Source organism: Gavia stellata, chromosome 18 (assembly GCF_030936135.1).
Source record: "Gavia stellata isolate bGavSte3 chromosome 18, bGavSte3.hap2, whole genome shotgun sequence".
NCBI classification, from domain to species: Eukaryota; Metazoa; Chordata; class Aves; order Gaviiformes; family Gaviidae; genus Gavia; species Gavia stellata.
The window spans coordinates 12,250,662-12,266,318 of record NC_082611.1 but is presented as its reverse complement, the minus strand read 5'-3'; the positions used below and the strand labels follow the sequence as shown (position 1 = coordinate 12,266,318).

At 36.0% G+C, this 15,657-nt stretch overlaps 1 protein-coding gene across 3 annotated transcripts in view; it reads left to right on the top strand.

Moving 5' to 3' along the window:
- PARN (poly(A)-specific ribonuclease) overlaps positions 1–15,657 on the top strand; it is a 63,260-nt gene that overhangs the window by 35,803 nt on the left and 11,800 nt on the right. For all 3 annotated transcript variants that reach the window (XM_059826208.1, XM_059826207.1, XM_059826206.1), the window contains one exon: positions 2,249–2,323. In XM_059826208.1, coding sequence (XP_059682191.1) covers positions 2,249–2,323 — 75 coding nt within the window. The remainder of the gene's footprint in view (positions 1–2,248; positions 2,324–15,657) is intronic.

Sequence of the window (15,657 nt, the reverse complement as noted above, 5' to 3'; positions counted from 1 at the left end):
GCATTTGTTGCAGTTCTCTTCAGTTTGCAGCTCAGTGTCCACTATTTAATGTTTGACTTATTCTTAAAATGTATAAATCGGAGTATAAAGGCAGCATATGTTGGCAGGTATCAAAACCCTTAATTATCTAAAATACCAAAATCACTTAGAGTGCAACAGCCTTTCTGCAGCAATGAATAAGTATCTGATACTGAAATGATGTGCCATCAACAGGTTGGATTTTTATTTATTTATTTTTAATTGATACTTAGTAAAAACATGGGCACTGTAGTCCATTTGAGTAGTAACTGAACTCCTTCAGGATCAGTCCATCACTGATCCTCTTTGATATTTTACGCTAAGGGCTCAATTGCAAGATGTTCGGGAGAATTTTTCTTTCTGATCTTTCTTTTGGTCCGTTCAGGGTAGATATGGAATTAATTAACCATATATGTAGGAAAGGGACAGAATCTGGACAGCACTTCCATGTTGAAGAATTACAGAAGCATATGGTCTCAGATGTCTCAAATGATTGTTTGGAAAATTTTGTAATTAGTAATGCAAGAAAGGAGGACTTCGTACTCCAACAAATTCAGAGCAATAACTTGTCAATGCATTTGGAACAGTGTTATTGTGCAGTAATTTCTAATATTTAAAGGAAGCTCGGTGTCAGGGTCTTACCAAATGTGCTATCAGCTTGGGCTTTTCCTGTGTTGTGAAATGTTAAGTGTCCTGGCAACAGCAAGTTCTCCCTACAGTGAAGACCCTTACCCATAGGCAGCAAAGATCTATGTTCTTCAGAGACTGAATTATTAGCAATTGAATTTATTTGCCTTACAAAGTGTTTAAAGAAATTCTAATGTTTGACTTCTCACTGTAGGCTCTTCTTAATGGCAGCCTTTAGCATAGGGAAATGTCAGAAACCATACTGAATTAATTATGGTTTTGGCAATAATCAAAATTGTTATAACTTAAAGTCCTAAATAGCTGGCTACTCAAATGTATAGCATGCAAACTAAATCTGACTAGGCTTTTATTTTTTATAATTAGAAAATCTGTTTATTATCTGGCTGGATTTCAGAAGAGACTTCTATAACTTTGTAACCTGTAGGCTAAATTAGATTTAAATAGATTAAACATCTGAAAATAAAATGCATTTTAAGCCATTTTGCATCATTGTTTTTAACCTTGTGATGTCTGAAGGTTAAATGGTGGTGTAACATTATATGTAACTTGATTTCCTAGTCTGCCTGAAAAAAATTGCACCAATTTTCAATATCTGAATTGTACAAACAGTAGAGCAGTTAGATGAGGACAGGAGATGTAAATGGATTTCAGACTATAATAAGACCTTGTGTCTGGAATGGGAATCGTTTCCTCCACTTTTGCCTGGTGATGAGCTCTTGTAGTGCTAGTGTGACACTTTAAGCCATTCACATAGAAAATGGACTAACTGCTTGATGAATGGAGGAACTTATTTCCAGTCACTGTTCCATTGTCACAGCTTCCAAATGAGGTCCCTGATTTTGTGCATTTGTCCTCATATTTACTCAAATTAAGTTTTCATTCCACATCCAGGAAATATTGTATAGTGTGATCCAAACAAACCAGAGTTTGAAGATTCAGAGTGTTGCAATAGCTGGAGTTCTCTACTTGTGTGAGCAATCTTCCCCACCCTGCTCCATTCTACTGGAATTTCTTATCTTGGGTGTCCTTACTAGCAAAGGAACAGTGAGTGGTAACTAGAGCTTGTCCATGCTGTGTCTTTAGGAAATGCTGCAGTTCTGAAGGATGGATAGGTTTTAAAACCCAAAGAGCTGTTCTTTATTTTGGTACAGAGCTGAAATTTCCCAGAAAATACAGCTTCAATTTTTGTTGTAGAATTATTTAGAACACATGAAGGGGACTAAAAAACCCCGTAAGATTACTTGAATTACAAGATTTAAAAAAAAAAAGCTATGAAGAAGCAGAAGAATACTCTGGGAGTGAAAAAGGTATTAGATGTGTCTCTTTTTCCTTTTGGCTCTTACTGTAATGGGTCTGAGGGTATACAGGATGTATACGCACCCCTAACAGTTGCTGCTTTCTGAACAGTTCCAGGCTCATGTACAACTGTGTATGCACTACGCACCTTTACAGTGGACAAAAGCCTTCTCAGGTGAAGTTACTCTTAGTTGCCTATCTTCTTTTATGTCATGGCACATCAGATAAAATCTGTGACTAAGCCTAAGATAAAAATAGTCATAATCATTTCTTTTGTCCTTTCTAGGTAACATTCAGGTTTCATGGATTGATGACACATCAGCATTTGTATCATTGAGCCAGCCAGAACAAGTACAAATAGGTAAGTGTTACTGAGTTTACTTCAGTATCAAGACTTGGCTTCAACTGTCTCCTGTAAAATGGTCTGAGCCAACAGGATCTGTGATTCCAATGGCAAAACTACTGACTTGGTTCAAATGCTACAGGAGGAACTAAACTTTTGTACTGGCATGTGTGTTGCAGCAAAGACAAGCCCAACGGGACTTGGTTGAGAGAGTTTTGTGTTTCATTCCATGACCCTCTAAGTACCTGAACCTGTAGGTAAAAGTAATGCTAGTTTCTTCACTTGATGCAGTATTTATTGAGGTTATTTACTGTTACTTTGCACAAAGCAAAGCTATCAAAGACTTTTACAGTATTTGCCTTCTTAGACCCTTTGGAATGATATACATGTTTGGTTTGGTTTACATTTGCAAGTAATAAGTGCAGTGGAAAGCCTTTTAGTGTGTTGTAGAACACATGCAAAATAATAGTCTCCTAACAGTCTGGGCTGCTGCTGTTTCTACAGTTCGTGTATTAATAATACGCAATCTTTCCAGACCTTAATTTTTTAATTTTCTTTTGAACTTAGCTCTGAAAAAAGTTAATGAAAATATACCTGTTTAACTTTTTTCTTGAAAGTTGATTGGTTTGGGATTTGTTTTTTTATATATTGCTTCTTGGTTTGGATTTTAGGAGAGGGATTAGTTTAAATAAAAAAATTTGCACATGACTACATAAACACTCTCACTGAACCCACATTGCTAATTCATGTAATTAGGACAGATACCAATATTTTACTATTTACAATTGTGCAAGGTACTCTAGAAAGAACCAGTATAAGAAGCTGACTGAAAGCATAGAGCGAAACCATTATCTAGGTATCATAAGAAAAATATGGAATAAGTAACAGATTTGAGAAATCAAGAATTAAGTAAAAAACATAGGAAGAGACCAACATCTCTGAATTTACTGAAAATATTGCTTCTAGTTATGAGGAAACCCAGTCTTTTTGGGGTGTGGGTTTTTTGGGTTGTTTTTTTGTTTGTGTTTGGGTTTTCTGGTTTTGTTGCTGTTGTTGTTTTCGTGGTTTTGGGTTTTGCGTTTTGTTTGTTTGGGTGGTGGGGTGGTTTGGTTTTTTTTTTTTTTTTAGGTTTTTGGTGGATTGTAGTTGGATCCACAAGCTCTTAGTGGTTTCTGTAGTTCTTTTGGGCATATATTTGAGGACTGACCCATAAACTTACTGCTGAGAACAATGACTGGAAGTGGACCATTATATATATATCATTGTTTGGGGTACATGATGGTGGTGTCATCCCTATTTAATTAAATGCTTGCATCAAATGCTGTGGTGCCAGTAAGAATAGCAGTATACATAGCACTTTTGATTAAGTGGCTGAAATTTTGTTGCACTTAGGAGCTATCCTGCCAGAATTCCCACGATTAAGTTCTGAAAAGAACAAAACAAATTAGAAAACCCCACAGAGTTCACCATCATCTATCTTATGAAGTTCAAATAAAGAAGCTTTCAGGTTCTGGATGCATAATCGGTGCATCTCTCTAATTCCTTACTGATATTATGTGAGTGTTTATCATACTTCCTCATACATACATATCTCTGTAGAGGATTTTGAGTGCTTGCTAGCAGCCTCCTTAGAGCAAATGCTCCATAGCAGCAAGAGCCATTGTTTCCTCATCTATGTATAGATATAAGGACCATATAATTTCTAGTGAGAAGTTCCAGATAAAGAATTATGTCAAAATAAATGTGGCCCTATTTGAGCTAGCTCTGTAACTCAGGAAAGTATTGCTAGCACTTCTTGCATGTGTCATCTTAATTTCTTACCTTTGAAGCATTTATGATTTGTAAACTGTATGTATTATAGTTAGTGGTGATACCAGCACACCATCAAAGGTTTGACGTTCATCAAACTGTTCATGCAGGGACGAGTAGATTACAAGATTGGAGGGAATAAGCCTTAATCTAAATTATCTTAAGTAAAAAAGTACTCTGAGCTGTGCAATCACAAATGATATGTTTGTGAAGTAGCAACTTATCTGAAGTGTCTGAAGCTTTTTGTTTCAAACCTGATTAATCTAATTCAGTTTGGTCTCCATGTGTGAGGTATAGGCTGAGAAAAAGTTGAATAAAGGATTGGAATTGTTCCACCTTTTTTCTTTCTAAGAGGATTTGTCTTTATGGTGAAATGCAATGAAGTTGTGTTTTTTGCTTTTTAGTTCAGATGCCCTGATGTACAGAGTGTCTGTAGGTCACTAAATTCATGTATCTGTGTGTTTTTTCCTTCCTCTTTTCAAGCTGATTGCTTGTTTCTCTGAGTGGGACTTGCAAGACTATTTGTTTTCTATAAAAAACATGTGGTTTATGCCATTTCATCAGCTGAAAGCCTTCCTAGATGCTGCTACAGTAACTGCCTCACCACTGTCACCTCAGTTACTTACCTATTGTCTGAATGCTTGGCATACACATTCACCACCACTCTTCTTTTTTTTAATTTTTATTTTTTGTTACAGCAACTACATATAGTGGAAATAACTGAATGTCTGCAGAATTTTTAAACAATCTTTGTGGCACTGCTCTGTGTGTGTGTCTCTTTTATGCTTTGACGAACAGGGAGGCTTGTTCTGTGGCCTACGTACTAGGAAACAAGTTATTTGTTTGAAAGCTCAGGTAATGATAGTCTTTCATAGATTTTTATGAAATCAGGTTAGTAATATCTCATATACTGAAAGCAGTCAGCCAACCAAACTATAGCAACCTCAATTACCAAAAAGCTGTGTGATTTTTACTGTAAAATCGCTTAAACTTCTTGATTATTTCTTTTTTCCTGTAATAAATAGTTCATAAAATCAATTCTGTTATTCTATTTCCTGATCTTAAATTCTTTAATGAACTGCTTTGGCAATGAAAGTCACTATTTGTACTTCTGATTTAGTGAGCTGTGTTTAAGTGAAGAACCTAGGAAAAACTGTGGCCTGTTTTTTAACCTGTTTATATAAATATGTCTGCATCTTCTGGACTATATAAAAAGCCTTGGAGAACTGTCAAACAATATGATACAATGCAAGATGTTGCTGCAGACATACGTTTATGCTTACCTCTTAAAGATGTTTCTGGCTTTGAGCTGGTATTAATATGTGTAGTTAACAAAGCACACATGTGCTACAAAAACGTTTATGGAAAATAAATGGATTGAGAACATGAAGGGTGTGTGGAAGTTTCCCTGTATTGATGAGGTGGTCAGATTTGCATCATATATGAGTCTAAGCACTCTAAAAATATCTAGACTTATTTTGCATGCTTTTAATAAGGGAACTGCGTGGGGAAAAGCTATGAAAATAGTATCAGTTTTGTAATAATCTGGATGGAGTGTTAACTGATTCTAGGTCTACTAAATTTTTTTTGAAGTCAGTTCAGATCTGCGAGGTGTCTTAATTTTTCAGTTGCAGCAGTGATTCAAATACTAAATATTTGGCTGAACTAATGTAAAGTTAGAGAATTGAACAGCAGATCATTTAAAGACTGATCTGCAGTCATCCTTTGACATACATACTCAGGATAACCTGTTGATTAACCTGGCTTGTTTCTTAAAAACTTTTCTCCAATGCCTTTTTATTTTGTTCAGCCTTGTAGGTGTTAAAGCAGAATTTGAAACATATGATTTGTCCATATTACTAGTAACTGTATCTAAGGGTTGTATTGAAATGTGATGGTTTTGTGTCCTAAATACAGGGGGTTTTCCATGCTGCTTTGAAAACTGAAAAGTTTTGCTTTTCAAGATTAATTTTTACCTGATTAAAAAAGGTGGGGGGGGGGGGCGGTTGGAGGAGAGGATTTTTTTTCCTTCAAGTTGTCTTTGACATTTCAGATAATTAATTATAATTAATTTTCATCCTTAACCTTTACATCAAACAAATGACAGATCTCTTAAAATGTGACCCTTTGTATAAGCTGTTTTAGGCTGTTTCTGTTGCTTCTAACTCTCCTGGTTTCAGGTATTTTAAATGGACTAAAAACTTGTTCATCTACACCCTGGGAATATGTTGGATTTCTCATGTTAATACGCACAGAAATCCATTTTGAATATGTAGGTAATAAAATGTATCTGTTCATCCCCCAGTGCCCTTTAAAACAGTGTTCCTGAGTTATGTAATATCATGGATGGTAACCATTAAGACCTAGTCAAAAAGTGATGGATAAAACATTGGTCCATATGCTTTTCTGTTTAAAAAGTATAAATCTGATTAGCTGAATTAAACTAATGAGTAGCTGTTCATATTTCACATGGTAATCAGTAGTGTGTATGTAGCCAGGAAGAATGCACATTCCAATTTTTTAATTGCTGAAGTGTTATCCTGAAGGACCTATGAATCTTTGCATAGTATAAAGAGACTTGTTCCCTCTTCCACTTATTTCCCTCTGAAAAAATAAGTAGGGGAAAGGGTAGTATTTTTATAGGCAATTTTGGAGCTGCTTCTACGTTTCAAACTGAATATGGCATGCTTAAAACACATAAAACAGAAACCTCGAGAAACAAGAAGCAAATCCCTTAACCTTCTCATTTTCCTGCTTATAATAATGTCCAAGAATCTTCACTTTATTTGGTTATTCATGCGACTCACATATTGGCAGACTCTAATTTAGTATGAGTAGAAAAGGCTTGTTCATGTATAAAATGATATTACTCTTTACAATTAGAACATAAACTTCAGCTTGAAGTGGAAGCTGCATCAAGAAAAATGGTAGTTAACCATTTCATAATCACCATGGAGTTAGGTGGCTGCTGTGTCTATATATGCAAGTTGTACCTGCGTATTTAGTGGGGGAAGACTGTTCTTCAGTACTAGTGGGCTGTCTTCTCTGTGTCATCAGTCATCACTGTTGAACTACTATGTTGTCATGTTAAAGCCAATAATGAGTTTGTGAAAGTGGTGGTTTAGATGGCTCTAATTTGTCGCTTTTTGCAATACTCTCTGCTGTAAGCTGATTTCCAAGTTAAAAGCACCTGAAGACAATAATGGAGAATAACCACAGTTTATTTTCTGTTGAGGTTTGCTGTTCAAGGCAGGTAATTAATAAGACTTTGTTAAATGGTTGCTATCCCTTTAGTTGGATATCTGGGAGACAAAACTTACTGTTGCCAAATTGTACTTCATGTGGTCTCAGCATTTCTGTCAAACATGGAGCACGTGCTTTTTAGGTGTGTGACAAAAGGTAAAGCAGTGTGCACTCTTGTAGTTGATAAATACAAGAAACTTCAGAACAAACTTTTGGTGTACAACTTCGGGCTCTTACGACTTTCAGCTTGCTAGATAAGCTTGCTTTTGGATGCTGTTCAGCTTTGTATGTTTATAAAGACGGCTTTTCATCTGGAAAGGTTAGTGTGAAATAAGTACTATTTCAATGCTTCTTGACTTATAGGGGTCTAGAATTCATACAAATAGTGTGGAAAAGGTGGGGAAGACGGGAGATAATTCAACTTGTCTTAACTTCGAAGTAAACCTGGTATTTTATTTTAATTAATAGACGTAACCTGAAGTATTTCAGTGTTTCAACCATTTCAGTATCTCAACCATTCTGGGCAGTTAACTTGTTTGTGAGTCCTCAATTAATGCTTTGTATCAATGATAAGCTCTTGTTATTCATGGTTTCCTTGAATTTTGTTGCCAGCAAACTTTCAGTGACTATCTAGGTCACTGGTCTAAAAAGAACCTAGATGCACTCTTAAAGGGAGGTTTCTTTATGGAGTCTTTATAGGCCATCTAAAATGTACTCTTAAAAATTGCTGTTACATGAGGGTGGGTTAATTTCTAAGACATGGAAGAAGTCTTCTGTTAGATTTTTAAAGTGCTTGAAAGTAAAATCAGGTTTCTGTTCTGAGACATTTGACATAGTTATAAGTTAATGGAAATAATGGACAAGTTTATCAGTGGTACTTCAGAAAATATACCTGGTTTATTTTCCCTTAGCTGCTAACGCTTGCTCTTCATTCTCTTTACCTAAGGCTTAGGTGCAGTTTAATAACGTCTGTGTTCTGATTATAAACAACTTCTACAATATTTTAAGACTGCTGGACTTAAGAGTAATTTCAACTTGAGAATCTTTGTGAGAATTTTTTTCTTGCTGTTTTAAAATGCGATAAATACACTTAACATGAAATTTTAAATACATGTGAAAAGCAACTGCTTGACATAAATGGCAAGCATTGAAATAATGTTAAGTTTTTCCATGTGTTAGTGCCCTGATACATGAGCTCATATAGAATTTACTGTGTGCAAGATATCTTCTTCCTCTAGACATTGAGTAGACCAATGTATTTAGACAGCAGGGGAGCAATGGACTAAAGCAGGTGCAGCAGCTGAAATTGTGATGGCCTTTCAATGATTCTTGTTTAAATCATCAATCTTTCTGAACTTGTGAGTTTCTTAGACAGGGTTGGACTTTATGGTTTATTAGTGTTTTATAATGTTTACTGTAGAACCTTCTACTTAGCATGAATGCTTACCACCAGAATTCTAAAATATACACATGTATTTTGAGATTGCGTGGGTATCGGTCTCTTCTTACTGAATTTGGGGAAATGGCAGGTAGTATCAACTGTATTAGCCAGATTCTTTGAAAAATTCTATTTCATATGACTGTGTTCTCACCAATAAGATAATGTGACATTCATGTCAGTTACATACTCCGGGCAGGAAACTTCCTCAATGTAGACCAAGGAAGCTGGAGTCATACTGCAGTATGTCTAATCTCAGCCATTACTGTTGTTACTTTTTATTCAAATTATGTGCAGTCTCAAACAGCTTCTCTAGCTTTTTGTGATTTCCCCTCTCCTGCCCCCCATCAAATTTTGAATTCTTAAGATCCACAAGGTTTTTACGGTTTAGGAAAGCTTGGTTTAAATTTTGCATCAGTGGCTTGGTATTTCTCATGTTAATTTTTGAGTGGCTTGAATTCTCCTGCTGCATCAAAATGGCATTTAAGACAAGAAACTAATAGTTGTAATAATTGTAGCAAGATTTAATCACCTTGTAGATGTGTGCTTTTACGTTATTTTAACGCAGATTGGATTCTTTAAAAACATATGTTACCCTGAAGCTGGATATAGTTTTTCAAAAGATCGTGATGATTTGTTATATGTGCCTGTATGCTATGTAAGGACTTGAATGAAATGGTTTCACTAAGAAGACCTGAGCAGTTAGTCTGTAGGTTTTGCACTCCTCGTGGGTAATAAGGGTTATCAAAATGGAAAAGTTAAAGATTAGTTTTATTTGGAGTACCTTTTTAGATGGAGACAATATCAACACACTTGTTTGATGCAGTAGTGAATATGTTAATTCTGGCAATGGGGTGTAATCATTCCTGTAGCAAACTGTATCTGATAGGCAAACTCATTATCTGGATAGTTCTTTCTGAAGCACCAGACATGTGGAGTATTAATAGATGCTTCAGTTAAAAATGTCTCTGTTAATCTTGAACAGTCTTCTGGACAACACTGCCATGAGCATGTCTCCCAGCTCAGCTTGCTAGTTCTTGTTCTGAAGTTCTTAACAAGTGTCAGAAATACCATCAGATTTCACAGGACTGTGGTTCTGTGTCCAGAAAAAATAATAAAGGAAAATTCCTGCTGGTTCAGTGAGGTGAACTGGCTCATCAGCAGGTCAATAAACGCCAGCAGCAATGTAAAGGAGGGCATGGGGACCAGGTGGCTTGGAGCAGGGGCGAAGGAATGAGGAATGGGATTCTCCCGTGTGGTAACAAGCTGTTAGACTTAATCAGCTGTCTAGTCAGACCATGGTTTCTGTTTGTTCCTGAGAAGTCTTTCAGATCTGAGCTCTCTGTGCTTTGAGTAATAATAGACATTGAGACCTTCTATCTGACTAGAAAGGAAGTGTTTTGTACATTTTAACTTTCAATTTGTAGATTAACAGGTCTGAACACTCTACTAGTACTCCTGGAAATTAAAATTCTCCAGTGTTGATTTAAAAGCATTTCTGTACTAGTAAATGTAGGGAATGAGATGTGGTGAATTTCTACTTGTGTTGTTCAGGAATCTTGACTACAACAAGAAAGTGAATTGCTGGCTGATATATTCTAGTCATGGTTTTACAGTGGAACCTGTGGTATAAATCATAATATAGATAACCTATTTTACAACTTTTGGCATTAGTGATGCAGAATTAAGAGGACGGATTATAGACTTGCCTTCAGGCACCTGCAGCCATATTTTTCTCATCAGTTAAAAAAAAAACAAAACAAAAACCCCTTGTGCCCTGTAAGTTTGAATATAGTAGTTTTTTTCTTAAGAAAATGTTGGAAGTCTTTGGACTACCTTTTAATTTGATTTGGAATTTTTGAGACAGGTTAATACATTTCACAGCTTTTGTTTCAATTACTGAGGTATTTAAACAGGGTGCAAAGGTTAAGTAGCTTGAATTATTTCAGTAATTAAAAAAACTGCATCTGTAAGAAAGTTGAAATCCTTTATAACAATCTGCATACATGTGCATAGTGTAAAATGTCTCAGTGGACTATACTATCATCTGTGTTCTTTGTCAAAAGAAATTTTTTGAGTTTAAAACATTGTGTAAGGATCCTTCCTCTTTTTTTGCCATGCTTTGTACTTGGCAGTTTTTTCTTTCTCCTGTAAAACCATATTCTTTCAGATCACCTGTTCATTTTCCCATTTTCTCAAAAATGGAGAGTGAAAGACTTACTTTGGTTTGCTCTCTGACTAACTTGCCATCCTCCTTTGCAAGGTGAACAGCTGCTTTGTCACCACATTGATCCTGCTCCCTGCTGGATTCAGATGTCAAAAGAGATGACAATCTTTGTAAAACAGTCTTTTTTTAAAAGTCTATTTTAGAATCTGTATAGGCACCTTCCGCTGTCTTAGGCTAATACAGGAGAAGAAAACAGAATGAGATGGTCAGCACCATGTACCAGTTGGAGTTTTCAGTTTTGATACAGCCTGCAGGTAGTTGCTATTATCAAATATAATTCAGAGACTATGGATCCTTCAAATTGTTAAATTACTTTTCTCCATCATACTCTAGTATACAGATTCCTTGGAGCAAGGACATACATCTTCACCAACCTTAATTTGTGTTTCTGTGCAGTGAGTATGCAGCTTGTGAAATTAGGTACGGCGTTAACTAGCAAAGTTGATCTATTTTGTAACTTGGAAAAATGTTGTCCTAGCATAGTGATTTGTCCTTGAACATTTTGTACTTAATTCTGTACCTATGTCTTGGAACAAAATTGTTGTTTTACGAAGTTAAGATTTTCTTTATGGGTGCCAGAGAATAACCTGGTATTTTACCTCAGTTGTTTTGTTTTGGTTGGATTTTTTCCTAAGCAAAAATTTTTAGACATCTAAATTTCTAAGCATGTGAAAATGATCAGTCAAGTATTGTTTGTTTTATTTTAGTAAATGCAGTGCAGATGATTTCAGACAATTAAGCTCTGACTTCCACATGTTTAAATGTTTTTTTAACCAGCAAAAGAAATTGCAAGTGAATTTTAATTATCTCCTGACCTTAGAGCAAACCAAGACTTTCCCTTCCTGATGCTTCAATGCAGGATGATCCTAGAGGATCTTCCATGAAATACTGATATCTTGTTTTATTTATCTTTTTTTTTTTTTTTTTTAAATAAACTGTTTGCAGTGAGGGTTTTTCTTCTCTTTAACCTTCCTTGAGGACAAGGATGTTGAGAAACACACTGATGAAGTGTCACTTCATTCAGTAATGCTGGGCAAGTCTGCTGTAGTTACCTTGGCATGTGCAAAAGGGTTTCGATGCAGCAGCACAGCTATTACGGAAAATGGAAAGCAGGCAGTCAGGCTTTCTGTAGCTGAATTAGCAGTTATTTTTGACTCTCTTCATTCACAATGTAAATACTTGTTTGACTCTATTAGAAGTAGACCTGTGCAGGATACTTCTGTTGAAGGTGGAGAAAACTATTTTCAGGATAAGGTTTCATCTCAATAAAAGCTTTAGCAAAGGGTGTGCTGAATGCATCCAACTCTGCCAAACAGCTGCATTGCTAGTGTGGGTTGTTGACCAAGGCTTTAAAGAATTCTGTTTGTCATACGTAGGTGTCTTAGCCTGGCAAATTGATGAGGCCTTAGATCAGTTTTGACAGTAACAATGTTAGATGGGTTTACTCTCCTAAAACTCCACTGTGCTCCTCAGCTGATTGGTGATGAGTTGGTGTGAGCATTCCAGATGAAAAGAATTAAAAAACAAAACAAAACACCTCAAAAACCCCAAACCCACAAACAAAACTGCAACACTTTAAAAGCAGGATTTAAGGAAACATTCCGTTTTTTCTGTTGAAATACAAATGAATTTGAATCCTTCTGACCTGCTGTCAAAAGTAACACAGTTTAGCTAACTTTTTTTTGTAATCAGACTTGAGAAAATGGTCTAGTCCATTACATTTAGTTGTTTTTTGAAATTATTCTTTTGTCAGGGCTAAGAGTAACATATTACAAAGGGCACTTATTCCTGGGATCACTTCTTTACTGCTAAGGGAACATACTTGTTTTGTAGTCTTCCAGATTCTTCTACATGTGTGTGAAATTTTGAAAATCACTGAATAATACAGTAAAGTAGCCAGCTAGTTTAGAACTTGATTCTCTGTATGTGCTGGGAGAGAAGAGAGCACAAAGATTGTGAGATTGAATCTGCGCTATATTTCTGTATTTGAATGAGTGCCATTCATAATTAACTCTGGGGTACTACATGGACTTACTCCAAGTGAAGAAACATTAAGAAGGAAAACTAAACACAGTAGTTTATTGGTAGGAGTCAGTACAGCCTGCCTCCTTCCTAATCCTAAAGATTGCTCATAGTTTTAAAAACTGTTCATTTAATCTCGTGGGGGAGGGAAAGCTGTCCTGGTGCTGTCCTTGTTCTTTACAGTGTTCTTTACTTTGGCTTTCAAACCAGACTATTTTAAGAAAAAAAATAATGGTAATGGAGTAATTTTTATCATATGTTTTTATTTGCTTGTTTGGGGTGTGCTGGTCCTTTTAGAGGTGGACCAAGGTTTCATTTCACCAAGGTTTTTTGTAGGGCTGCATAGACCAGCGCATGGTTCCAGCCCCATTGCCAGCTCTGCCTCCTTGTTTTAGCCAAGGGATGGCCAGGGGACTCGTGAATGGGGGTGATATTGGGAACTGATTAGTTTACATGTTCAGATGGAGCAGAGAGGCTGTGATTGGACCAGGTTTAAAAATAAACTGGTTTGACGCTAAAGAGAAATGCATTTGATAAGGACTACCCTGCATTAAAAAAAACTGGGATAAAGAACCAGAAAAGGATAATGGGATGTAGCTTGGTTAAATTGGGGAAAACTGGTGCCTAATGGTAGCAGAGACTAACAATCTAAAAAAGGAGGTAGGAGTACTGCCTTGCCAGAGAAAGTAGGAAACAGTGAGTTTAATATTGAAGAATGCTTAGGGTTATGATAGATTGTAAGACCAATATGAGATAAAGACACACCCAGAAAAGACTGAACTGGGAAAAAGACAAATTGGAGAGGATAGGGTATGAGCAGAAATCAGCAGAAATGCAGGCTAATTAGTGAGAATTCTCTCCAAGTTCATGCATCTCTTTCTGAGAGAAGCCAACAGAGAGTGTGCCCAATGCTTTTTATATTGAGTTGACACTAGCAATGATCAATAACTTTTATAATTCTAGCGGGAGAGGCTGGAGAAGTGCATTTAAAATTTCTGGTCCAGCTAATTAGTCGTGTGTGTAACAGTGGGATGCCTTGCAGCAGAAATTGTCCAGGTATGTTTAAAGGTCTGAAAACTGCATATAGGCTAAAAAAAAAAAAAACCCACAGAAACAAACATCAGTGAAATTGGCATTGCAATATTAATATTTAACATAATATAGGTGAATTATGCTTATTCATAGATAAAGTCCCTGGCCATGTGATCACATGCTGTTTCTTTTGGAGAATTTTTATTTATGGCTTCTCTGGGAATATGTTAATATATTTGCTGTATAGGAACCCAGCCCTGATTGAATGCTCTGTGTAGTGGACAATTTAATTCTATTTAGGTTCATTTAAAAGATACCCTCTAACTTGGGATATTGAGTTTTCACTTCTGCTTTCTGTTTATAAAATAGGCACATAGCACTGCTGCTTCAGCTTAAGAGCTTTACTTTGAAACGCTGGATACTGCCATGATGAAAAAAGTGCACATGCAAACTTCACATTTTTTAAATGGAGCATGAATAGCCCTAGAAGTCAGTAAATAAAGCTGTGGAACCATACAATGAGTAATGAGAATAAAAAAAAATACTGAATTAGCTACTCAGTAATTGAACACTGTCGATCTGACTGAAGCAGCAGTCCCATGTTTTAAGTAGTACATGATCAGGTAAGACTTACACAGCATCTATACAGAGGTCACTTTAAGGCTTCACAGGTGAATTTTTACTTTAGTATTTCATAAACTTGCGTGTTTAGTATTGCAGCCTTAATCTGTGTAGTTCTGTGTATTTATTTTATTTGTACATTGTGGGTTTTTTTACCTACACAGTTCACTTAAATATTTGTCTATTTATTAAGAGACTTAATATTGTCAGTGGCCATCTGTCAGGATTTTGCTCTGTGTAAGAGCAAGGACTTGGTGAAAGAGTATCTTTGCACACATTCCTCTTGGATCACTCAACATCAGTCAACCAGTTTAAAAGCTTGCCTGATAACTAGGGAAGATGCCATACTCTAGAAATGTTTTTCCTAAAATAATGTGCAATTACTATCATTCTACTATAAGACAGAAACTTAACTTTACGGTTGCAACTAGTGTAATGAAATGCAGCCATGTGGTGTTGGTTACTAGGTCAGGTTTCTCACAGAAGGGTTTGTCTTCTCTCCTATGATTGAAATAAATAAATAAACGCCCTAAGTTCTCTTTAGTTTGTTAGAATTCACAAAGTGTTCTAGCGATGCATTTCTTCTGTTGGCAATGCAGAGCGATGTAACTGTATTTGATTTGTTTGGCAATATGGACAACATTCATCAAAAAAGCATCAGAGAAAATGTATTTTAAACTTTTACTGGGAGCAGCTCTTCAGTTCAAGACCATGCAAGATTGATTTATCTGTGTGGCTCTGTAGAATTCTCCATATGCCTTCATTTCAGTTGTTTAACGCATGAAGCAATATATTCGGCATACAATTTTTTATATTAAATAGTTATACATATATATATGCATATATTTGTGTGTGTATGTGTATTATGAATGGGTTGCTATAAAACATAGGCCTTATTTCACGAAAGCAGAGTTGTGTTTGTTCAAAAATACTGCCTTTCGCACAGATCGATTTTAAAAT